General features: G+C 44.0%; 1 protein-coding gene across 6 annotated transcripts in view; it reads right to left on the minus strand.

The window, feature by feature from the left end:
* The window catches only part of utrn (utrophin), a 364,756-nt gene that overhangs the window by 228,616 nt on the left and 110,001 nt on the right, over positions 1-26,139 (minus strand). For 3 of the 6 annotated variants that reach the window (XM_071413075.1, XM_071413077.1, XM_071413074.1), the window contains 25 exons: positions 25,935-26,084; positions 23,598-23,759; positions 22,809-22,940; positions 22,493-22,666; positions 22,121-22,276; positions 21,752-21,922; positions 21,417-21,596; positions 20,066-20,194; positions 18,619-18,789; positions 18,257-18,493; positions 17,556-17,693; positions 17,033-17,137; positions 13,618-13,782; positions 13,272-13,444; positions 9,767-9,917; positions 8,839-9,014; positions 8,229-8,364; positions 5,775-5,924; positions 5,406-5,558; positions 5,099-5,200; positions 4,777-4,921; positions 4,391-4,608; positions 4,046-4,163; positions 1,439-1,644; positions 517-671 (listed from right to left, as the gene is read on the minus strand). In XM_071413075.1, the coding sequence (XP_071269176.1) occupies positions 517-671; positions 1,439-1,644; positions 4,046-4,163; positions 4,391-4,608; positions 4,777-4,921; positions 5,099-5,200; positions 5,406-5,558; positions 5,775-5,924; positions 8,229-8,364; positions 8,839-9,014; positions 9,767-9,917; positions 13,272-13,444; positions 13,618-13,782; positions 17,033-17,137; positions 17,556-17,693; positions 18,257-18,493; positions 18,619-18,789; positions 20,066-20,194; positions 21,417-21,596; positions 21,752-21,922; positions 22,121-22,276; positions 22,493-22,666; positions 22,809-22,940; positions 23,598-23,759; positions 25,935-26,084 (3,953 nt within the window). Of the gene's footprint in view, positions 1-516; positions 672-1,438; positions 1,645-4,045; positions 4,164-4,390; positions 4,609-4,776; positions 4,922-5,098; positions 5,201-5,405; positions 5,559-5,774; positions 5,925-8,228; positions 8,365-8,838; positions 9,075-9,766; positions 9,918-13,271; positions 13,445-13,617; positions 13,783-17,032; positions 17,138-17,555; positions 17,694-18,256; positions 18,494-18,618; positions 18,790-19,224; positions 19,275-20,065; positions 20,195-21,416; positions 21,597-21,751; positions 21,923-22,120; positions 22,277-22,492; positions 22,667-22,808; positions 22,941-23,597; positions 23,760-25,934; positions 26,085-26,139 lie in introns of those variants that run through there. The other 3 variants (XM_071413076.1, XM_071413078.1, XM_071413080.1) reach the window with 3 other exon arrangements.

A 26,139-nucleotide genomic window follows, 5' to 3' on the forward strand; every position in this document is an offset into this window, starting at 1 on the left:
AACTAGTTGATCGATGTAATGGCCAATGATCAAGCATTGGTTTGGTTGGAGGTCATTGTTTAATTAGCTATCTGAGTATAATTCAAATATCTCATAACATTATCAAAGTGATATTTGTGTATGTGTGTGTGGGGGGGGGGGGGGGGGGGGATCTTATATCCTTGTAGGGACCTAAAATCTCCAAAAGTCCAACAAGGGACAAGGAACATTCTCCCTCGTGGGGACATTTCCCACATCCCCATGAGGACAAATGCTATTTTAAGCTTAGTGGTTAGGGTTAGAATTAGGGTTAGAATTAGGGTTGGGTTAGGTTTAGGGGTTAGGGAAAATAGGATTTTGAATGGACATTTATTTTAGGTCCCCACAAGGATAGAAGAACATAACATGTGTGTGTCTGTGTGTGTGGTCTAACTTTGCCATCCTTTTGGGTTTCTAAAGTCCTCACAAGGATAGTAAAACAAGTGGGGACATTTCGCCCCCCCCCCTCCTCCCCCGTGTCTGTGTATGTGTGTCCACCTGTTGTTGATGCTGTTCCAGGCTCTGTTGTGTTTGTCCGTGACCTCTTTGATCCTCCTTGTGTCATCTGCAGAATACTCTCGCAGGAGCTGATTGGACAGCTCGTTAAAGGTTACCACGGTACCCTGACCTCTTCCCAGGTCTTGCAAGAACACCTGGAGAAGAAAACATAAACAAACAACAAATAACAACATACTCCTCACAGACTAAACAGTAGCAGCAAATGGCTTTCTAAATCTTTATTTCACTTCTTTCATATCCACGTCTTATGCCTTTTAATCTCACTGCAATTATCACAGTTCCCTCAGGATCTCACTTTGTTTACTAAAGGTATGCTAACCCATTTAATTAAATGAGAAATAATTATTACCCTGTTATCAGATATATCCTATCAGTACCTGTTCTAGGGCATTGGAACTACAGTAAAGTACCACAGTGAGTTAGACAGAGATGCCCTCTAGTGTTTGAGGTTGGCATTGCATTGGACACACGAAAAGAAAGTCTACACCTGACAATCCCCACATAAAACAGCTCATATACATACCATTATCTGCTTGCAAGGCATGTTTGAACAGCTCTCATGAACACTATCAATAACAGTCGTGACATACCAACAGTAAGCCCTGTCATTTACATATACTCATCATAATCAGCATGTCACACCTGTGATATTAAAACGCATGATGAATGGTACAAAATATGTGTGTTATCTATCGGGCTAACATGCAAACGCACATAAACATACTTTCCAAGAACAGTTTTGAGTCACAGATTTAGAATCAGATTACTACCCAATCCTAACCTTAACGATTAACATAATGAAAAATATCGGACCTTTTATCAGTGGTTAGGGGCTACTCCCATCTGGCTAATGGAGCAGGGGGTCAGTAGTTCAAAGGTGAAGGGTCAGTGTATCTCTCACCTTGTTGTCACTGAGCTGTTTGGTCAGGGGTTCCCTGGAGAGCTGCAGTAGGTTGTGCAGGCGCCCCTCGTTCTGACCAATCAGAGCCTTCACCTCCTGCCTCTGCTCCTCCCACTGGTCGCTGTGGCCAATCATACTGTCCAGCTGCTGGAGCCGTGCCTCTACGCCGTGCTGCGTGTTGTCCCATTGGCTATGCACCTTCTCTACTGCAGTGAGAGAGATGGAGGGAGAAAGATAAATAGTGGTGGTAATATTACCAGATAGAAAGTAATGGTTGTGGGTAGGGTTGTGGCAGTCATGACATTTTGTCAGCCGGTGATTGTCAAGCAAATAACCGTTAATTAACATAAACACATTAAGCATCTCCTGGCTTCCAAGCATTAGCCTACAAGCCACTGATGCAGACCTTTGGAACATCTACATTTTAAAAAGTCTAATAAATCCATGTAATATAGCCTACACCATCACAATAAATCCATTACTTATTTTAGACAGGTCTAAACAAACATGATAAGAAGAAAATGTAGTCTATTTCAGAAGAAAAGAATAGCATACTCTGAGTTGTCGTTATGTTAGGTCCTGATCTGGCTATGCCAAATGGCTGTGGGCGACACTAGTTCATTTAGCAGACAAGATTTACTTAGAATTCCGTGGCATTGTTTCATATTATTTTATAGTATTAGTATTATTATTAAGAATACAATTGATCAAAGCTGAATAAAATAGAAAGGATATTTTCTCCAAATGATTTGAGGGAGTGCACACATGCATCTATTCTGTGTTGAGGTGTTAACAAAGAAACAGGTACTCCTATATGCTTAATTTAGAGTTATGTAACTTTAGTTGTGATACAAATGTTGGGCTATTTATTTAGATGTTTTATACATTCTAAGGCTGCATGATGTGACTCTAATGATGATTTGAAAAAAGTTACATGAAAGGCATGAGCTCTGCGCAGGCTGTACACACTTCATTAGTCTCTCATTCACAATTTGACAAGCACGTGATAATGCCTCAAATTTCCCGGCTGCATCCCCTTTGTGTGGCCGTAATGCTCCCTAAATCCATGCCTTTGCGGCCAGTGGTCCTTGGGCTGTGTGCCGAAGCACCTCTCACTCACATGGCTCTCCGTCACGTGACCGGGTCTTTCACACAGGCTACAAGTGAAGACAGACACATTGGGGATGCAACCTTATCGAATTCCAAGGCACATATTGGAAGAATTGTCAACATTTACTTTTCGTCAGCCAACAAGATGAGTAAGCCTAACCAACAGAAAAATCCCTAGCCTATGTCAATCTACTATCCCCCATAGTACAAAAGTTGACATATTCTATTCTGTGCGAGAAATAAATATTCCAAACCGTCTGGGACAGCTGTGGGATGCGATAGAGCCCAAATTAATACAACCACTAGCATCAAAAAACCTGTTTTAAGCAATGAGCCTGACATGACAGATGAGAATGTTTAGCTTAAAATGTTGATAAACTATTAGGCTATTTCTTCACATTATAAGCACAGCAATGCGCACACTGCAGTAGGCTATAAGCATGAATATTCCATTAGCAGAAAAACACCATTATCAAAAGTGTGATTATGCATGTAAAGCTTTTATTATAAAGGTGCATTTTTACATTGAAAATGTTCTTCCCCAAACTTGAAACTCACGCGCTGCGTATGTATGCCAGTGAGGCTCTACACCCATTGTAAAACAGATTCATGCGCTTCATTTTAAGAAGTTATTTGGCCACTTTAGTTGTGATACAAACCTTATCAAAAACATATAGGCCTATGGGCTAGGCTACATGAGGTGTGTGACTATGATTTGAAAAAGTCGCAAAAAAAGCATGCGATGGGCATCATTCACAAGTGATCATATATCATTCAAGTGATAGGCTAATATTGTCACCAATGACACTTCTTGATTTAGTCTTGTCTTTACATATGCTTAATAATATATGTGTGAAATTTGTTTTGATATAGAATGGACCATTATCATGCACCTGTCTCGAAACAGGGGCAGGGGGAAAAAAATATATGTCATTTATGCACTTAAATAGCGAATGGAGGACACTTTTACCGTGGTTAATTTTTATGCCAGCCAGGTAGGCTATACTCCTGTTGTAAAGAGAAGCAATGTGCTTCATATTAGAAAGTTGAGAAATGAAATAAATACAATAGGCCTAGCCTATAGAAAGCTGATGGGATCCTCTTTTTAATAGAGGCCATCACTCTGTTTTCTCACGCAATTAATTGTATAGCCTATAGACATGTTGCGCAACATTAGCTCATGGGCTCTCGTGAAGTGATTTTTGATTACATTTGCATTGATGTCAGAGTAATTAGAGGGACAAGAGTGCTGAGTAGCAGGCAGTTAGCAAGTTTGGTAGGCTACTAATGACCATCAGCAGCATCAGAGCTTGGAGAAGCCTAATTACCCTGACTAAATGGTCACGTGGAATTTGACTGCTGTCATGACTCGTGACCGCCGTTGTGGCAGTAATACGGTCACCGCAACAGCCCTAGTTGTGGGTTGTTAGCTTGAATTCAAGGTTGGGTAGGTGAGGTGTACCTTCCTGCTTTCTCCTATGAGCATACGGTACATACGTTTCTCAGTGATGGAGGTGCGTACGTCCAGGTTGGAGGTCTTGTTCTTTATGTTCTGGGCCAGAGTGAAGATGTCCTCCAGCTGGGGGTGACGCTGCTCCAGGTCACTTTTAGTCACCTGGACAGAATATTTATTATAAAGTCCTTTTTACATGAACATATTACAGTAACCACAACCACAGGTGCAAATACTATTCCAAACATGACTCCCAGGTTTATGCTACAGAGGTTTACCTACATACACAGACTCACTCAATGTTCATGGCAAGTTACAGTATATGCCACAGGTAACCACACTCTCAGTGACTAAAGTCATCACCAGTCCCCATTAATTCCCCCACACACCTGTAGGCGTCCCATGGTGGTGCGTATCTCGTCTGTGTCCCCTACAGTAACGATGTTGGACTTGAGCATCTGTGTGATGAGCAGCAGCCAGTCAGCCAGCTCTGTGGCTGTCTCGTTCAGATCTGTGGGGGCCACCAGCTCTGGGCTGCGGGGGGTCTGGTGGTGCCGGTCCTCACTCATCAGACTGGCCATCTGTACTGCCGATGGGACCACTGACACTGGGGATGGACACAGGGGAGGAGGGAGGTGGAGAGAGGCCAATTTGATTCAATCCAATGTTTATTTATATTCAGTTTTGCCATTGCCAGATTACAAATTCTGTTGTTAAAAACAGATAGGAATGTTATAAAGTAGTAACTAGTAATTCATAATTTTGGTTAAGTTACCTGAGAGTTGTTGTTGTTGGGCGACATGGTGGTTCCATGGAGAAGAAACAGGATGTTGCAATGGAGACAACATAGGTGGGTGTTGAGATTCCTTCAGCCTTCCGTCCAGAGCCTTCCAGTCTGCCGCCAGCTGCTCTACCTTACTCTACACACAGGGGGCACAGGAGAGCACATACATCTGTCTTCACTTGGAGTTACAGTCGATTGTGACTACAGTTTAACAAACGTGTAGTTGTTGTAGTGTTGTTTCATGGGGTATTTTGTGTTCATTATGTGTTGATGCAACTGTGTTATGCTTGTTGTTGGCCAAAGCAAAGCAGACCTTCTCCAGGGGAAGCAGCTGTTGTCGTCTTTGTAGTTCTATGGAGCGGGCCAACAGTTCCTCTAGCTCTCTCTTACGCTCCCTCATAGCTGCTGCCAGAACCTACAACACAGAGAGAGACAGACGGACATAGAGACAGACAGACAGAAATGAGTGGCTGAATGTCTCCATCTAAAGGAGACAGTTATAGTCCAATCAAATAAAGAGACCTTGTTAACAAAGTACAATAAAACACTGGATTTAAGGTTCTGCCCAAGCATCTTCAATTTAGCGTGTTTAGCCAACGTGCTGTGTGTGCATATATTACCTGGCTCTCTGCAGGGCTTACACCTCTCCCACTGAGGCTCTGGTGTGTGACCTGAACCCAGTCGGTCATTCTGTTCATCTTGTCCTGGAACTGACCATGACTCTGTAGGTTCCCCTCCACCTCTCCTACTTTATCTAACAACTCTTGAGTCACCTAGAGGAGAAGCAGGGAGGAAGGAAATCAGAGACAAAGAGACAGACAGACAGACAGAGACAGACAAGGAATGGAGAGAAGGTAAAGGAGAGAGATTGTCAATTTCCATTGGCACTTTTTTATTGTTACTCTCTTTTCTCCAGTTTAAGTTGACATTAAGGCTACTTAGTTGCATTAGGTTCATTAGGAAATGTAGGTTGAATAGGTCCTTCTCACCTTGCTCCAGTTGAGGTTGATGGTGCTGAGTTTGCTCCTGTGCTGATCTCTCTCCTGAGGACTCACACTCTGATTGGCCAGAATCTGGGGGCCGTTCTTGTTCAGCCAACCAAGACGCTCGTTCTGTGCGTCCATCTCCTCAGCCAGGGCCTAGAGTGAGATAGGTGAAAGAGAGGTGAAGGAGGGTTAGGGAGAGATGAAAGAGAGGTGAAGGAGGGTTAGGGAGAGATGAAAGAGAGGTGAAGGAGGGTTAGGGAGAGATGAGAGGTGAAGGATGGTTAGGGAGAGATGAAAGAGAGGTGAAGGAGAGATGAAAGAGAGGCGAAGGAGGGTTAGGGAGAGATGAAAGAGAGGTGAAGGAGGGTTAGGGAGAGATGAAAGAGAGGTGAAGGAGGGTTAGGGAGAGATGAAAGAGAGGTGAAGGAGAGGTGAAAGAGGTGAAGGAGGGTTAGGGAGAGATGAGAGGTGAAGGAGGGTTAGGGAGAGATGAAAGAGAGGTGAAGGAGGGTTAGGGCGAGATGAAATAGAGGTGAAGGAGGGTTAGGGAGAGATGAAAGAGAGGTGAAGGAGGGTTAGGGAGAGATGAAATAGAGGTGAAGGAGGGTTAGAGAGAGATGAAATAGAGGTGAAGGAGGGTTAGGGAGAGATGAAAGAGAGGTGAAGGAGGGTTAGGGAGAGGTGAAAGAGAGGTGAAGGAGGGTTAGGGAGAGATGAGAGGTGAAGGAGGGTTAGGGAGAGATGAAAGAGAGGTGAAGGAGGGTTAGGGCGAGATGAAATAGAGGTGAAGGAGGGTTAGGGAGAGATGAAAGAGAGGTGAAGGAGGGTTAGGGAGAGATGAAAGAGAGGTGAAGGAGGGTTAGGGAGAGATGAAATAGAGGTGAAGGAGGGTTAGGGAGAGATGAAAGGGAGGTGAAGGAAGGGTTAGGGAGAGATGAAAGAGAGGTGAAGGAGGGTTAGGGAGAGATGAGAGGTGAAGGAGGGTTAGGGAGAGATGAAATAGAGGTGAAGGAGGGTTAGGGAGAGATGAAATAGAGGTGAAGGAGGGTTAGGGAGAGGTGAAGGAGAGGTGAAGGAGGGTTAGGGAGAGATGAAAGGGAGGTGAAGGATGGTTAGGGAGAGATGAGAGTTGAAGGAAGGTTGGGGAGAGATGAAAGAGAGGTGAAGGAGGGTTAGGGAGAGATGAAAGAGAGGTGAAGGAGGGTTAGGGAGAGATGAAAGGGAGGTGAAGGAGGGTTAGGGAGAGATGAAAGAGAGGTGAAGGAGGGTTAGGGAGAGATGAGAGGTGAAGGAGGGTTAGGGAGAGATGAAAGAGAGGTGAAGGAGAGATGAAAGAGAGGCGAAGGAGGGTTAGGGAGAGATGAAAGAGAGGTGAAGGAGAGGTGAAAGAGAGGTGAAGGAGGGTTAGGGAGAGATGAGAGGTGAAGGAGGGTTAGGGAGAGATGAAAGAGAGGTGAAGGAGGGTTAGGGAGAGATGAAATAGAGGTGAAGGAGGGTTAGGGAGAGATGAAAGGGAGGTGAAGGAAGGGTTAGGGAGAGATGAAAGAGAGGTGAAGGAGGGTTAGGGAGAGATGAAAGAGAGGTGAAGGAGGGTTAGGGAGAGATGAAAGAGAGGTGAAGGAGGGTTAGGGAGAGAATGAAAGAGATGGCGGAGGGTTAGGGAGAGATGAAAGGGAGGTGAAGGAGGGTCAGGGAGAGAATGAAAGAGGTGGCGGAGGGTTAGGGAGAGATGAAAGAGAGGTGAAGGAGGGTTAGGGAGAGATGAGAGGTGAAGGAAGGTTAGGGAGAGATGAAAGAGAGGTGAAGGAGGGTTAGGGAGAGATGAAAGAGAGGTGAAGGAGGGTTAGGGAGAGATGAAAGGGAGGTGAAGGAGGGTTAGGGAGATGAAAGAGAGAAGAAGGAGGGTCAGGGAGAGAATGAAAGAGATGGCGGAGGGTTAGGGAGAGATGAAAGGGAGGTGAAGGAGGGTCAGGGAGAGAATGAAAGAGGTGGTGGAGGGTTAGGGAGAGTTGAAAGAGAGGTGAAGGAGTGTTAGGGAGAGATGAAAGAGGTGGCGGAGGGTTAGGGAGAGAATGAAAGAGGTGGCGGAGGGTTAGGGAGAGATGAAAGAGGTGTCGGAGGGTTAGGGAGAGAATGAAAGAGGTGAAGGAGGGTTAGGGAGAGATGAAAGAGGTGAAGGAGGGTTAGGGAGAGATGAAAGAGGTGAAGGAGGGTTAGGGAGAGATGAAAGAGGTGAAGGAGGGTTAGGGAGAGATGAAAGAGGTGAAGGAGGGTTAGGGAGAGATGAAAGAGGTGAAGGAGGGTTAGGGAGAGATGAGAGGTGAAGGAGGGTTAGGGAGAGATGAAAGAGAAGTAACAGGGAGATGAAAAGAGGGTAATGGGATTATTAAGGGGTGAATGAAGGGGTTGGAAAAGATGTGGATTAGGGGGGCAACAGGTTCTGGCCCTGAGCCTTACCTTGAGTTCTTTGAGGTTCTTGTCGGTAGCGGTGACGGGAAGAGAGCTCACAGCACACTCAGCCTCCTGCAGCCACAGAGCCAGGTCTCCACTACGCCTCACCAGCTCTGATAAGGCAGGGTCACCTCCAGCCAGCCTGCACACACATACACAGGTACAAACACACACACATACAAACACACACACATACACAGGTACAAACACACACACATACACAGGTACAAACACACATTCAAACACACACACACAGACAGATTGAGATGTATTTCTCTACGGCTGCCGTGTGTAGGCCTAATCCTAACGTTTAGGATATATTTGTATACTGATCCATCATGCTGATATCAAACATTACAGCCTAGGACATTGATGCAGAAAATATTCATACATTTGGAAAAATGGATAAACATTTTATTGGCGCATATCTGCACCATAGTAACAGTAACAGTCTAGTTAATCCTCCTCATATAAACATACAAAAATATTTCAAACATGCTTTTTCCATTGGACACAATTTTTGAGGCCCGAAATGCCCTTCATATCACCCTTAAAAAACGGTACTATTTTTAGGGCGACTGTGCTTCGTTTCCATGGTGTTCGTTTCCGTGGTTACCTGCGCTGTCTGTCCAGCACCTGTCTTTGCACGGCCCTGCAGCGCTGTCCCAGGGCCTCCAGCTTGTTCTCCATCAGGGGCCCGTCAGGGGCCGACAGCTGTCCAATAATCCTCTCCCCTGTCTGGCTCAACCCGGCCAGGACAGGCATGTGACTGGCTAGACCCTCCTCCAGCTCCTATAGGGAAGAGAGAGGGGCTTACTGATCAACATGACTGGCTAGACCCTCCTCCAGCTCCTATAGGGAAGAGAGAGGGGCTTACTGATCAACATAACACTAGGAAAAAAAGTTGTATTAATCAACAGAATGACTCAATTGGAAATTAGCTGGTATGAATATTGGATTGCAACTATAGGTATTGGATAGATTGGACTCTAACGGTAACAAGCAAGCTAGCTGTTTCACGCATCCTACAGATAATTATGATGATGTTAGTTGTAGAGATACTATATAATATTAGCAATACAAATGTTAATCTCCTTGTTTTTCATTCTCTCCCTCCCTCCCTCTCTCGTTCCCTCTTCCTCTACTGTAATGAACGACAGAGCGTGAAAAGTGCTGGATAATTAAGAAGAGAAGCCGTATCGTTCACATTCAAAGACATACATTTTCTCTCAGCAAAACTCCCCAACCGCATCAGTTGCTAACGTAAACATACTGGTCTGATTTGTTTGATCGTATTCAGATTATGGAAATAATTGTGTTTATCATAAATAAAACATGTCAGAGTTCTCATTGAAGTGAGTGAGTTATACACACACTCCATTTCTATTTCTCTCTCACACACACACACACACACACACACACACACACACACACACACACACACACACACACACACACACACACACACACACACACACACACACACACACACACACACACACACACACACACACACACACACACACACACACACACACACACACCTCCTGGTGTGTCCTGGCTGTGTCCTGGTCCAGTTGTCCATCAGGTCCTGTTCCCTCAGTGAGCACCTGTTCTATGTCGGTCAGCCACTGGCTCAGGTCGTTCAGGTCACAATGGAACTGTCTCCACTCCTCCACCGCACGGTCAAAACTCCTACAGACAGACAAGGGACAGCAGATATTGAATCAGTTGAGTTGAACTAGTCCAACCACTAACCTTAACCATTAGAGTGGAAACTAACTTTACCCAGACCAACCCCTAACCTTAACCATTAGGGTGGAAACTAGTTTTACCTAGACCAACCCCTAACCTTACCTTAACCATTAGGGTGGAAACTAGTTTTACCCAGACCAACCCCTAACCTTAACCATTAGGGTGGAAACTAGTTTTACCTAGACCAACCCCTAACCTTAACCATTAGGGTGGAAACTAGTTTTACCCAGACCAACCCCTAACCTTAACCATTAGGGTGGAAACTAGTTTTACCTAGACCAACCCCTAACCTTAACCATTAGGGTGGAAACTAGTTTTACCTAGACCAACCCCTAACCTTAACCATTAGGGTGGAAACTAGTTTTACCTAGACCAACCCCTAACCTTAACCATTAGGGTGGAAACTAGTTTTACCTAGACCAACCCCTAACCTTACCTTAACCATTAGGGTGGAAACTAGTTTTACCCAGACCAACCCCTAACCTTAACCATTAGGGTGGAAACTAGTTTTACCTAGACCAACCCCTAACCTTAACCATTAGGGTGGAAACTAGTACATCTGGAATCTGTTCATCTGTTAAAGTCCTGATATGGCTGTAGCCTCTATTATTATGGAATCTATTGTGAGTTGTAATTCCCTCATAATGGACTGAATGAGGACCTCTCCCAAATACATTTCTGTAGTAGGGATCCTCTCACTTTATGGCTGACACAATTTTAGCACAAGAACTGTTTAAGGATTATGAACAGGGGTTCATGTTATGAACTGGGGTTCATGTTATGAACTGGGGTTGCCTGACGTGACTAACTTTTTATTTAGTTTTGTCATTATTTTCAGAGAGGTGGTTATAGGTACAATTTTTTTTATAGAAATGCATACAAAAGATAACCCCAACCCCCCCTTAGTCCCAATCCACCTGCCCACATCCTCCCTTCCCACCCAGAAACAGCACTATGAATTTGATCCCAATAGCCAGAAGGGGGAGCCATGGGAAGCTTTGAACTACAGAAATTCAACAGTGGCAATATATTCATTTTGACAATAGATATTCTGCCGGTTAAAGCAACTTGGATATTATTCCATCTACTGAGGTCAGATTGAATTGATTGTTCTGTTAAATGTTCTGGTAATGGTTTTATCTAAGGAAGGAACTATATCTACTCCCAAATACTTTAAATGGGAAACGATTGGGATTCATACGTAGAGATGGAGTCCTCCATCGGGGTCTTGAGAGGCAGTAGGGCTGATTTGGTTAGATACATTTTATAACTTAAGATGAAGTTGAATTTATCTATGAACTTTAATGCATTTGGGAGTGATTGAAATACATTGTCTAGATATAGTACAATATCCTCTGCATATAATGAGATGAAGTGATCAGTAGATTTGAGGGAAATAGGTCTTATTTCCTTCTATTGACAAATTACCTGGGGCAGGAGTTCCATGGATAATAAGAATAGCAAAGGCGAAATTGGATCCTTGTCTGCGGCTTCTAGTGATTCTGAACGGACGGAGCAGAGCAGGTATTGCCTGTTGTTACTATGGCTGTGGGATTGGTAAATAGTATTTTAATACATTTAAATGAGCCAATTCCCATATGTTCCAAGACAGACGAGAATGGTCATATCTCTGGTCTATCAAAAGCTTTTTCTGCATGGCGAGACACCACAGCCCAGGGAGCTGTTGTTTCTGATGAAGCATGTAAGATACTGTACGTAATAGTCGGTTATCTGAGGATAAATGCTTTTTAAACCCGCTTTGTTCCGTGTGGAACAATTTGGGTAAGTAAGTCTCGAGACGGGACGACAACATTTGGAAAAACAGTTTAATATCTGTGTTTATCAAAGATAGGGGACGATAGTGAGAACACTGGGTGGCGTTTTTTTTAAATAAAAGCTAAATTAGTACTGTATTCACATTTCTCCCAAATGAACCATTGGAAGAACACTTGTATTAACCATTGAGCAATAGTGGAACTAATTGATTCCCACATTTTAAATAGACCTGAGAACAAATACCATCCCTCCAGGTGATTTGCCTTTATTCAGATTCTGATTCAGAGTGTTTAATAGTCACATGTAAAGGGTTGCAGGTGTGATTATCGGAAACCTGATATTGTGTACTACCAGGGTACAGTGAAAATCTTTGGCTCTGAGATCCAACATGCAGGACTAAGTGAAATAAAATAATGAAAATGGTCATTAAAAAACGATATAAATAGAAATAACATGATATATATCATAACTGTAACAATAATGAATAAATAAAGTGATTAATAAATCGATTCATGCTATCCAATGCCCGTGTTTAGTTTTTTTAAACAATTAATTCATTATTCCTTTTGTGGGTGTTGGTGGGTGGATTCTGGAATCAATCCGGAATCAGAATTAGGTTGTTTCCACTGGGAAATTCCTTATTTTTCCAATAAAGAGAAAGGAGAAGGAAAAACGTTGCCCCGTTCCTGACTTCCATTAAACAGTAACATATGTGTGGGACGCCAGGGAATGACCGGAGAAAATACCAATGAACCTCACAATGAACTACCACCATCTCTATATAAAGATAGAATAGGTCATTATCAATAAAATGTCACAATACGCTGTAGTGCGTTCGATTTGGCTGCTGTGGGGCAGAGACCCATTTTCAAGGGATTGTTAAATAAATATTTAAACATTTTGGTTTTAATATCGTCACGTCTTGAAGAGGATAGTCAGAACGACACATTTCCGATTATTCCACACTTAGCTCTATCATCAGACTTATACAGCAAGTAAAGGAATTCTTTTCATGACCAGTAAACATCAATTGATCATGTAATTTCAGATACATTCGGCATGTAGCTAGCTAGCTAAGGAAACAATGTGTCGTGCCCTGGCATATCTCTCCATCCTCTCTTGTCTGTGGTCAATATCTGATAACTGACATTTACTCTGTACACATGCTAGGTCAGTGGGGGATGAAACTCCCTGACAGACTAGTACAGAGACAGGATGGAGACAAGATCATGACTTAGTGACGTCATTCTCTGTGTGTGTGTGTGTGTGGCTGACACTGACGGATCAGTGATCAGAGTTACATCAAGCTACATCTAAGTGCCCGTATTCGAGGCGACAAACATATCCTCTCACATGCAATACGGGACCACCAAAGACTACGGCTGCTCTTCTTCCCTTTATTGTGATGCTACAATTAGCATTTTGTTTCCCATTTCTTTTTCCTTATGCTCTTTAGTGCTCATTGTGTATGAACACCTGACAGGTACTATGTAACAATGTTGACCGTGAGTCACCCACCCTTTGCGGTGGTTGTACATGCGGTTGAGGCGGTCCCACTCTGCGTTGAGCTGGGTGAGGGCGTCTCCTATCTGTGCCACCTCTCTCTGCGACGCCTCCAGGATGGCATCAGGCTGGCGCTCATGGATCACCGTCACCTGCTCCCCCACACACTCCAGACTCTCCTTTATACTCTGGGAGAGAGAGAAGGAGGAGAGGGGTAGGAGAGAGAGGGGGACAAGAGAGAGAGGGAGGAGAGAGGAGGGGGGACACGTAAGTAAAAGAGTGAGAGGTATCCGTTCAGACCTACAGGACCTATCTCTCCCCTCATCCCTACCCCCTTTCCCCTCCTCCCTCCCTCTCTCACCCTCAGTGTGTCCTCCTGGCTGGAGAAGTCTTCATAGAGACCACTGCTGAGCTCGGAGGAGTTGAGCAGCAGTTCGTTGTCGGCCATGGCCAGCAGAACCTTGTTGATATTCAGCAGGTAGTCTGAGGGACTGAGAGAGGGCACCCTGTCCTCTGGCTCCATCTGCTGGCAAGAGACGATATTATGTTAGAAGAAGTAAATCGTGTGTGAATCAGACATTTTGCAATTACATTTAGCAGACACTCTTAGAACGACTTACAACCAGTACATTCAACTAAGGTAGGTAACACAACAACATGAGTCTGTGGGAAGCATCAAATGTCAACATTTTGATATCACATTTAATTTGACTGTCATAAATACGTCACACAACAAAACAAGGTCATTAAAAGGACATAGTGAATAAGATAATAGGTGATGTGTAATACTAGTGATACACTGAACAAAAATGTTAAACCCAACGTGCAACAATTTCTAAGACTTTGCTGAGTTACAGTTCGTATAAGGAAATAAGTCAATGGAAATAAATTAATTAGGTCCTAATCTATTGACTTCACGACTGGGAATACAGATATGGTCACAGATACCTTACAAAAAAGGTATCACCATTTGCCTCATGCAGTGCAACACATCTCCTTCGCATAGAGTTGATCAGGCTGTTGATTGTGGCCTGTGGAATGTTGTCCCACTCCTCTTCAATGGCTGTGTGAAGATGGATATTTGGTGGGAACTGGAACACGCTGTCGTACACGTCGATCCAGAGCATCCCAAACATGCTCAAAGGGTGACATGTCTGGTGAGTATGCAGGCCATGGAAGAACTAGGACATTTTCAGCTTCCAGGAATTGTGTTCAGATCCTTGCGACATGGGTCCGTGTATTATCATGCTGAAACATGAGGTGATGGCAGCGGATGAATGGCACGACAATGGGCCTCAGGATCTCATAACGGTATCTCTGTGCATTCAAATTTCCATTGATAAAATGCAATTGTGTTCATTGTCTGGAGCTTATGCCTGCCCATACCACAACCCCACAGCCACCATGGGGCATTCATCCGTGAAGAGCACAGTGGCCATCGAAGGTGAGCATTTGCCCTATGAAGTCGGTTAAGACGTTGAACTGCAGTCAGGTCAAGACCCTGGTAGGAACGACGAGCATACAGATGATCTTTCCTGAAACGGTTTCTGACAGTTTGTGCAGAAATTCCTCTGTTGTGCAAACCCACATTTTCATCATCGGGTGGCTTGTCTCAGACCATCCCGCAGGTGAAGAAGCCGGACGTGGAGGTCCTGGACTGGTGTAGTTACACATGGTCTGCAGTTGTGAAGCTGGTTGGACATTAGAGATCGACCGATTAATCGGAATGGCCGATTAATTAGGGCCGATTTCAAGTTTTCATAACAATTTTTTACACCTTTATTTAATCTTTATTTAACTAGGCAAGTGAGTTAAGAACAAATTCTTATTTTCAATGACGGCCTAGTGGGTGGGTTAACTGCCTCGTTCAGGGGCAGGACGACAGATTTTTACCTTGTCAGCTCGGGGGATTCAATCTTGCAACCTTACAGTTAACTAGTCCAACGCTCTAACCACCTGATTACATTGCACTCCACGAGGAGCCTGCCTGTTACACGAATGCAGTAGAAGCAAAGGTAAGTTGCTAGCTAGCATTAAACTTATCTTATAAAAAACAATCAATCAATCAATCATAATCACTAGTTAACGACACATGGTTGATGATATTACTGGTTTATCTAGCGTGTCCTGCGTTGCATATAATCGATGCGGTGCGTATCATTGCTCCAATGTGTACTTAACCATAAACAGCAATGCCTTTCTTAAAATCAATACACAGAAGTATATATTTTTAAACCTGCATATTTAGCTAAAAGAAATCCAGGTTAGCAGGCAATATTAACCAGGTGAAATTGTGTCACATCTCTTGCGTTCATTGCACGCAGAGTCAGTGTATACGCAACAGTTTGGGCCGCCTAATTTGCCAGAATTTTACGTAATTATGACATAACATTGAAGGTTGTGCAATGTAACAGGAATATTTAGACTTATGGATGCCACCCGTTAGATAAAATACGGAACGGTTCCGTATTTCACTGAAAGAATAAACGTTTTGTTTTTGAGATGATAGTTTCCGGATTCGACCATATTAATGACCTAAGGCTCGTATTTCTGTGTGTTATTATGTTATAACTAAGTCTATGATTTGACAGAGCAGTCTGACTGAGCGATGGTAGGCACCAGCAGGCTCGTAAGCATTCATTCAAACAGCACTTTCCTGCGTTTTGCCAGAAGCTCTTCGCTGTGCTTCAAGCCTATCAACTCCCGAGATTAGGCTGGTGTAACCGATGTGAAATAGCTAGCTAGTTAGCGGGGTGCGCGCTAATAGCATTTCAAACGTCACTCGCTCTGAGACTTGGAGTAGTTATTCCCCTTGCTCTGCATGGGTAACGCTGCTTCGAGGGTGGCTGTTGTCGTTGTGTTCCTGGTTCGAGCCCAGGTAGGAGCGAGGAGAGGGATGGAAGCTATACTGTTACACTGGCAATACTAAAGTGCCTATAAGAACATCCAATAGTCAAAGGTTAATGAAATGCAAATGGTATAGAGAGAAATAGTCTTATAATTCCTATAATAACTACAACCTAAAACTTCTTACCTGGGAATATTGAAGACTCATGTTAAAAGGAACCACCAGCTTTCATATGTTCTCATGTTCTGAGCAAGGAACTTAAACTTTAGCTTTCTTACATAGCACATATTGCACTTTTACTTTCTTCTCCAACACTTTGTTTTTGCATTATTTAAACCAAATTGAACATGTTTCATTATTTATTTGAGGCTAAATTGATTTTATTGATGTATTATATTAAGTTAAAATAAGTGTTCATTCAGTATTGTTGTAATTGTCATTATTACAAATACATTTTAAAAACTGTCCGATTAATCGGTATCGGATTTTTTTTGGCCCTCCAATAATCGGTATCGGCGTTGAAAAATCATAATCGGTCGACCTCTATTGGACATACTGCCAAAAATCAAAAATGACGTTGGAGGCAGCGTATTGTAGAGAATTAACATTAAATTCCCTGCCAACAGCTCTGGTGGACATTCCTGCAGTCAGCATGCCAATTGCACGCTCCCTCAAAACTTTAGAGTGGTCTTTTATTGTCCCCAGCACAAGGTGCACCTGTGTAATGATCATGCTGTTTAATCAGCTTCTTGATATGCCACACCTGTCAGGTGGATGGATTATCTTGGCAAAAGAGAAATTCTCACTAACAGGGAAGTAAACATGCGTATGGAAAATTTCTGGGATCTTTTATTTCAGCTCATAAAACATGGGAGAAACACTTTACATGTTGCGTTTATATTTTTGTTCAGTATAGAATGTGACTCACCTCTGCAGTCAGGTCCTGTCTGTCTCTCTGCTCTGTGAAGCTGTTTGAAGAAGAGTCGTCGTCCATGGAGACCTCCACCTGTCTCACTCTCAGCACCCTAAACTCCTGTAGAGACAAGATAGGAATTTAGACACACACAAACACAATTACAAACCCACTCACACACACACACACAAACACGCACACACCAGACAAGGCCATACTGTGCGTAATTAATCGCAAACAGAGAGCCTGCATAACATGGCCAAGGCCACCGGTCCTCCAGATCTTAAAACAGATCTCTACTATACTACGAGACAGGAATACATTTACATCTGAAATGCTGCAATGCACTTTATCTTATTATTGAGTATCTATGCCGTCTCTCACATGTAGTTGGTAAATTAAATGGGTTTTTATTCTTACTCCCTCAATCTGTGTGATATATTGTTGTTAATGCTATTATTGTATGGTTACAGTGTTAGGATATAAATGTTACATGATTGTTGAGTTAGTGTAGAGATTGTGTATCATTCTCTCTCACCCTCTGAGTGGTGTACTGCGCCTGCAGCCGGAGCAGCCGGAGTCTCAGCCCCTCCCTCTGGCCCTCGTCTGCAGTCTGGAGCAGCACCTCCTCTCCTCTCCTCAGCAGGTCCTCCATGCCAGCCTTCTCCTCATCCATCTGACCGGTCAACACACAGGGTCACAGTGAACATTGTCATGGAAACAAAGACTCCCTTTCAATCAAAACCAATCAAACAACTGAACTAGGGTTTTCCAGGGTTAGAAAATGAACATTACGCCCATAATCAAAAACAAAAAATTAATTAAACTGTGAATCCGAACCAAAAATAGCTTGAAGAATCCTAAATGATGTCCTTTTCCAGAGAGCCGAGGGTCGACAGACAGGAGTAAGAAAAACACTCTGCTTCCTGACTGACATTGACCCTGGTCTGGGCTGGTGTGATTTGTTCAGCCGCATTACACAATAATAAGTCCCTGATAACACACTCTGAGGACAGACTGCCCAATCACACCCTTGTTTGTCTGTGACACTGTATACAGCTTACAGCACTTTGTGTTCTTTGTTTGACCAGTCATAAACTTAACCACTTTGTGTGTGTGTGTGTGTGTGTGTGTGTGTGTGTGTGTGTGTGTGTGTGTGTGTGTGTGTGTGTGTGTGTGTGTGTGTGTGTGTGTGTGTGTGTGTGTGTGTGTGTGTGTGTGTGTCTGTACAATATATACCTTGTCATCATCCAGGGTGTGTGTGGGGTCCTGCTGGTCCTCAAGGGCCCTGAGTGTTGCCTCTAGTTCCCCCTCAAAGGTCTGCATCAGGCTGGAGCTCAGGGCCTCCTCTGACTGGCTCTGCTGGAGCTCAGCAATCTGGTCCTGTTGGAGCTGAGAGATCTGGTGAGGAATCTGAGAGATCTGTTGTATCTGCTGAATCATATCCACAGTCCCAGGCTCCAGAGTGGTGGACATCTGGGTATCAGAAACAAAAGAGAGAGAATTACCCCACTGTACGTATCTATCTACAGTTTGCATGATAAAGCTCTAGACAGTTGTGATTGTAACACAGTGAAACAGTGTTGTGAGGGTATTTGTACCTTGGCAGCTTTGATGCATTGGGAGACCTTGTGAAAGTTGCGGTTGAGTTCAGCCAGTTTGGGTTCTACTACGTCTCTGCAGGCAGGACCTCTACTGGTCATTAGGATGATGGCCTGGTCTCTCACACTGTCCACTCTCAGAGTGATGTCATCCAGCTCCTCTAGCAGGGTCTACACACACATCAATCAAACTATTTATACATTAACAGGTTCATCAATAGCTATTACTCCAATTATTATTTCCCCAGGCTAATTATATCCTAAACTCTGGTAATAGGCTCTAATAAAAATTCAATTGTAATCAACCAATATTGAATTGTCATCCTTCAGTTCCCTCCCCATGCTTTCATCCTCTCCTCTCTCTCTCCTACCGTCTCCCTTCCCCTCCTCTCCTTTCCTCTCTCTCTCCTACCGTCTCCCTTCCCCTCCTCTCCTTTCCTCTCCCTCTCCTACCATCTCCCTTCCCCTCCTCCCCTTTCCTCTCTCTCTCTCCTACCATCTCCCTTCCCCTCCTCTCATTTCCTCTCCTCTCTCTCTCTCTCCTACCGTCTCCCTTCCTGTCCTCTCCTGTCTCTCCAGTGTGGGCAGTCTCTCTGTCTCTATCACCTTAACTACTATCTCCCTCTCCACTGTGGGCAGTCTCTATCACCTTAACTACTATCTCCCTCTCCACTGTGGGCTGTCTCTATCACCTTAACTACTGTCTCCCTCTCCACTGTGGGCAGTCTCTCTGTCTCTATCACCTTAACTACTACCTCCCTCTCCACTGTGGGCAGTCTCTATCACCTTAACTACTATCTCCCTCTTCACTGTGGGCAGTCTCTATCACCTTAACTACTATCTCCCTCTCCACTGTGAGCAGTTTCTATCACCTTAACTACTATCTCCCTCTCCATTGTGGGCCGTCTCTATCACCTTAACTACTATCTCCCTCTCCACTGTGGGCAGTCTCTATCACCATAACTACTGTCTCCCTCTCCACTGTGGGCCGTCTCTATCACCTTAACTACCATCTCACACTCCACTGTGGGCAGTCTCTCTGTCTCTATCACCTTAACTACTATCTCCCTCTCCACTGTGGGCAGTCTCTATCACCTTAACTACTATCTCCCTCTCCACTGTGGGCTGTCTCTATCACCTTAACTACTGTCTCCCTCTCCACTGTGGGCAGTCTCTCTGTCTCTATCACCTTAACTACTACCTCCCTCTCCACTGTGGGCAGTCTCTATCACCTTAACTACTATCTCCCTCTTCACTGTGGGCAGTCTCTATCACCTTAACTACTATCTCCCTCTCCACTGTGAGCAGTTTCTATCACCTTAACTACTATCTCCCTCTCCACTGTGGGCCGTCTCTATCACCTTAACTACTATCTCCCTCTCCACTGTGGGCAGTCTCTATCACCATAACTACTGTCTCCCTCTCCACTGTGGGCAGTCTCTATCACCTTAACTACTATCTCCCTCTCCACTGTGGGCAGTCTCTCCGTCTCATCCAGGTGGATCTGGGTCTGGTACAGCCAGGTGCTGATGTGGGCCAGGTTCTCATCAAAGATCTCCACCTCGTTCTGGTGGCTCTGTAGGGAACGGAGGTAGAAAGATGGTAGTGCTGAGCGATTCGAATTTGAGGTCGGTTCCGTTTTTGGTGCGATTATTAAAAAATCGATTTCGGTTTTGATAATTTAAAACATGAAATGTATCATGAAATAATGACGTCATCATACTTTTTGAGCTTTTTAATGGAAATTCCTAAGCTAAAAATAGTGAACATTCAATTGACAAAACATTTTAAAATATTCCATTGTCTCGGTCAGGTCCACATTGGATAAACATCAATAGATAAATAGGAAATGACTAATAAATAACCAAATATTTCAGTTGTGTATATTACTTCATTTTTATTTGATTACCTTATTCTTTTTTTATTCCTTAAAATGATCTCCTCTCAGGCAGTAGCAGACAGCTAGCCAGGCCATGTCTTTAGTCATCCTATTTAGCTAATCTGCCTAAGTATGCTGCAGAGCTGTCTGACAAAATCATTTTACTACTTCTTCAAAGTAAATAAGGTATACTTTCACGAACTGTCCCTCTCGTCGTTGTGTTGTGTACATTGCTCTCTCATGCGGTCTAAGCGGTCTGTGTGTATCTAACCTAACGTAACAGACGTAAAAGTGTATCAGTCCAGAGATCTGTATATAATGACGAGATGCTCATGTCTATGCTCTAACAATGGAAGTTGTTCTCCCAAAGGCGGGAAGGCAGGTGATAAGCTTAGGTCCAAAATAAACCCATTGAAACGCATTGGGCTTATTTTGGACAGACTCTCGCTTCGCCTCTTCCTCTCTGATCCATCTCTATGCCACAACAAAATGGCGCAATGGATTAGGATCCTTGTAGTTAATTACCATGTGTCTGCATTGAACTAGGTTGAATATTTGCTTAATGAAAACTCCAACTCCCTTCAGCGCAGCATCCCACATAGTTCTTGACTTGATATCTCCGATTTCTCTAGTGAATGACTTGCTTTCTCTAGTGAATGACTTGCTTTCTCTAGTGAATGACTTGATTTCTCTAGTGAATGACTTGATTTCTCTAGTGAATGACTTGATTTCTCTAGTGAATGACTTGATTTCTCTCTAGAGAAACGGAGTGCTGAGGCAAGATGCAGGAATTACTCCAAATGTCCCTTCTGACATGATGTTTTTGCTGTCATGTACACATTACTTTACTCAACCATTACTTTAGATCGGATTACCTCTCTATTAATTCTGTCTCTATGATAGTGAAGTGTGAACCCACCAGAACGGTGCTCAGCCAGTCCTCGGACCAGGTGCGGACCTGTCCCCAGCCTTCGTTAAGGCCACACAGCTTGTCTTCCAGAGGGCCCTCGCTCCCCTCCACCAGCCCCTGCAGCCCAGCGCTGGTCTCCATCAGCACAGCCAGGTCTGCCTTACGATGCTCCGACTCCTTCAGCATGCCCTGGGGGAGCACACACACACACGTTATACAAACGTAACACAAATCCTCTGCACACCCACACTCTACACAGACACAAAAGCCAAATAAACATTTCAACAAACTAACTATTCTAGCAAGCCCGGTGAACACACATCTCACACACACACGTGACTCACGTTGGCCCAGGCGATCTCAGCATCTATATCAGCAGGCATGTCTCCAGAGGAGTTTTTCTGCTGCAGCAGGGTCTGGTTGGTGGTCAGCCAGTCCTGTAGGGCGGCGCTGTCCTTATGTAGTCTCAGAGACAAAGACAGAGCCTTCTCCAGGTCCTGCTTCCCCTCTGTCACCTGGAGAGAGAAGAAGAGACGATGGGCTCGCTGTTTGGTTGGTCAAAATGACGATATCCTCATCATTTTGAAATTAGGTAGAAGTATCTTGTTTATTTTAAGAACGCAACTATTCATGATGGCACAGCTGACCAAGTGAGAAGACCAGACTGTTATGTCCTAAGGTTAAACTACTATAGTCACTTCTGTGTGTATTACCTGTGCTCCCAGGTCGTTGTAGAGCAGTTTAAGTGCTGTCAGTTGTTCATCCATGCCTCTGGGGTTGTCAGTCTGTTGTTTCTGGACGATCTGTCTTCCTGTCTTTATCACTGTCTCCACCTCTAACTTCACCTCACTCAGAACCTTATACAGTTTCTGAAGGGTTAAGGAGACAGATAGGGAGTGTGAGGGAGAATGGGTGCGTGTGTGTGTGTGTGTGTGTGTGTGTGTGTGTGTGTGTGTGTGTGTGTGTGTGTGTGTGTGTGTGTGTGTGTGTGTGTGTGTGTGTGTGTGTGTGTGTGTGTGTGTGTGTGCGCATGTACATGCACACCTGTAAGAGACTTCTCAAAGTGTTTTAGTTCTAGGTCTCACCATACAGCCAATGAGGTGGGCCTGGATCTGTTGGGGTTCCACCTCCCTGATGTCTAGAATGTGCAGCTCTTCCTTGGCTCCATCTAGAACCCTCTTACAGTCCAGCATGCGCTGCTCAAAGTTAGCAGGCTTCTGGAACAACTGGTACTTAGTGGAGATCTCTCGCAGCTTCCGCTGAAAGACGGAAGAGACAGCATAATGACCAACCAGAATAATTGCAGAGACAACAACATTTTCAATAAATCATAAACTCCTATGTTATCCCTACAGGCTTTAATGAGAACAATTTCACCCCCTGTCCACTAGGGGTCAGTACCTGCAGCAGGTCCAACATGGTTCCACTGCGAGCAGCCTTGCCCTCTGGGGTGGCAGGAGGCATATTACCCACGTTCCTACTCCTCAGCTCCTCCACTGTCACCTCATGGGCCGCAATCTCTGCCCCGATGGTCTGCAAAGGATGGAGACGGGTTTAGAGGTCAGGGGTTAAACTGACATCCAAGAAGTAATTGTTGGCATTCGCTACATGTGTTTGTGGGAGGTGTCAATCAAATCAAGTTTATTTTATATAGCCCTTCGTACATCAGCTGATATCTCAAAGTGCTGTACAGAAACCCAGCCTAAAACCCCAAACAGCAAGCAATGCAGGTGTAGAAGCACGGTGGCTAGGAAAAACTCCCTAGAAAGGCCAAAACCTAGGAAGAAACCTAGAGAGGAACCAGGCTATGAGGGGTGGCCAGTCCTCTTCTGGCTGTGCCGGGTGGAGATTATAACAGAACTATGCCAAGATGTTCAAAATATTCATAAGTGACAAGCATGGTCAAATAATAATCATGAATAATTTTCAGTTGGCTTTTCATAGCCGATCATTAAGAGTTGAAAATAGCAGGTCTGGGACAGGTGGCGGTTCCATAACCGCAGGCAGAACAGTTGAAACTGGAATAGCAGCAAGGCCAGGTGGACTGGGGACAGCAAGGAGTCATCATGCCTGGTAGTCCTGACGTATGGTCCTAGGGCTCAGGTCCTCCAATGTCAATGTAGTCGGTCAGACAGAAGATGAGTTTGTGTGTGTGTGTGTGTGTGTATCTGTCTGTCTGTATGTGTGTACCTGCGCCTCTTGCGGTAGCTGGAAGGCGTCTATGCGGTCGGTGAGGTAGGAGGTGAGTGTGTGGTCTAGCTGGGTCAGTGACTCCTGCAGAGCCTGGAGAACCTGCTCATTCTCCTTCAGAGTGGCCAGTTGCTGCTCTAGACTGATCTGACGGTTCACAGCCTAGATGGATGTAATATCAACATTAAGTCAATATACATAATATATAGAAAAGTACATTACCAAACATATACTTATCTGCTTGTTTACAGCCTAGAAAATATAGAAACGGACATAATGCTGATATGTTCATGACATACAGTAGCAGTCAAAAGTTTGGACACACCTACTCATTCAAGGGTTTTTCTTTATTTTTTATATTTTCTGCATTGTAGAATAATAGTGAAGACATCAAAACTATGAAATAACACATATGGAATCATGTAATAACCAAAAAAGTATTAAACAAATCGTCAAAGTAGCCACCCTTTGCCTTGATGACAGCTTTGCACACTCTTGGCATTCTCTCAACCAGCTTCACCTGGAATGCTTTTCCAACAGTCTTAAAGAAGTTCCCACATATTCTGAACACTTGTTGGCTGCCGTTCCTTCACTCTGCGGTCCAACACATCCCAAACCATCTCAATTGGGTTGAGGTCGGGTGATTGTGGAGGCCAGGTCTTCTTATGCAGCACTCCATCACTCAAATAGCCCTTACACAGCCTGGGGGTGTGTTGGGTCATTGTCCTGTTGAAAAGCAAATTACAGTCCCACTAAGCACAAACCAGATGGGATGGCGTATCGCTACAGAATGCTGTGGTAGCCATGCTGGTGAAGTGTGCCTTGAATTCTAAATAAATCACTGACAGTGTCACCAGAAAAGAACCATCACACCTCCTCCTCCATGCTTCACGGTGGGAACCACACATGCGGAGATCATCCATTCACCTCACAAAGACACGGCAGTTGGAACCAAAAATCTCAAAATTGGGCTCATCAGACCAAAGGACAGATTTCCACTGGTCTAATGTCCATTGCTTGTGTTTCTGGGCCTGTCTTTTCTTCTTATTGGTGTCCTTTAGTAGTGGTTTCTTTGCAGCAATTCGTCCATGAAGGCCTGATTCACGCAGTCTCCTCTGAACAGTTGATGTTGAGATGTGTCTGTTACTTGAACACCGTGAAGCATTTATTTGGGATGCAATTTCTGAGGCTGGTAATTCTAATGAACTTATCCTCTGCAGCAGAGGTAACTCTGAGTCTTCCTCTCCTGTGGTGGTCCTCATGAGAGCCAGTTTCCTCATATCGCTTGATGGTTTTGCGACTGCACTTGAAGAAACTTTCAAAATTGTATTAATTTTCCACATTGACTGACCTTCATGTCTTAAAAGTAATGATGGACTGTGGTTTTTATTTGTTTATTTGAGCTGTTCTTGCTATTTTACCAAACAGGGCTATCTTCTGTATACCACCGCTACCTTGTCACAACATAACTGATTGGCTCAAACGCATTAAGGCAAGAAATTCAACAAGTTAACTGTTAACAAGGCACACCTGTTAATTGAAATGCATTCCAGGTGACTACCTCATGAAGCTGGTTGAGAGAATGACAAGAGTGTGCAAAGCTGTCATCAAGGCAAAGGGTGGCTACTTTAAAGAATCTCAAATATAAAATGTATTTTGATTTGTTTAACACTTTTTTTGGTTACTACATGAATCCATATGTATTATTAAACAGTTTTTTTGTCTTCACTATTATGCTACAATGTAGAAAATAGTACAAATAAAGAAAAACCCTGGATTTTTTATTATTTAACCTTTATTTAACTAAGCAAGTCAGTTAAGAACAAATTCTTATTTACAGTGACAGTCTAGGAACAGTGGGTTAACTGCCTTGTTCAGGGGCAGAACGACAGATTTTTACCTTGTGAGCTCGGGGATTCGATCTAGCAACCTTTCAGTTACTGGCCCAACGCTCTAACCACTAGGCTACCTGAATGAGTAGTAGGTGTGTTCAAACTTTTGACTGGTACTGTATACGAGTAAGCATATCACTGTTAGTCTACGCCTGTTGTTAATGGAGCATGTGACGAATACAATTAGATTTGATTTATTATCTACTACCATATACACAATTCACAAATAGAAAACAAGTTGTTGTCGAGGATCGACGAGGCATGTAGTTTCTCACAAACAAAGATGCAGAAAGAGACAGACAGCCACTTGATGGCTATGTATAAAGACTGTTGTTTTTCTCATCCCCACACACACACACACACACACACACACACACACACACACACACACACACACACACACACACACACACACACACACACACACACACACACACACACACACCTGGTGGCTGAGCTGATCGTAGCAGGAGTTGAAGGTCTCTAGTCTCTCTGAGATAAGTTCGTCCAGGATGCCCCCATCTATCAGGGTCTGACCCAACTCCCTGATCTGTGTCCTGTTGTCACCTGGGTGGCGCAACACACACTCCAACGACTAGAGAGAGAAAAAGAGGAGGGGAGAAGAGAGGGAGAGATAAAGAATAAAGGTG

This window comes from Salvelinus alpinus, chromosome 8 (assembly GCF_045679555.1).
Source record: "Salvelinus alpinus chromosome 8, SLU_Salpinus.1, whole genome shotgun sequence".
Lineage (NCBI taxonomy): Eukaryota > Metazoa > Chordata > Actinopteri > Salmoniformes > Salmonidae > Salvelinus > Salvelinus alpinus.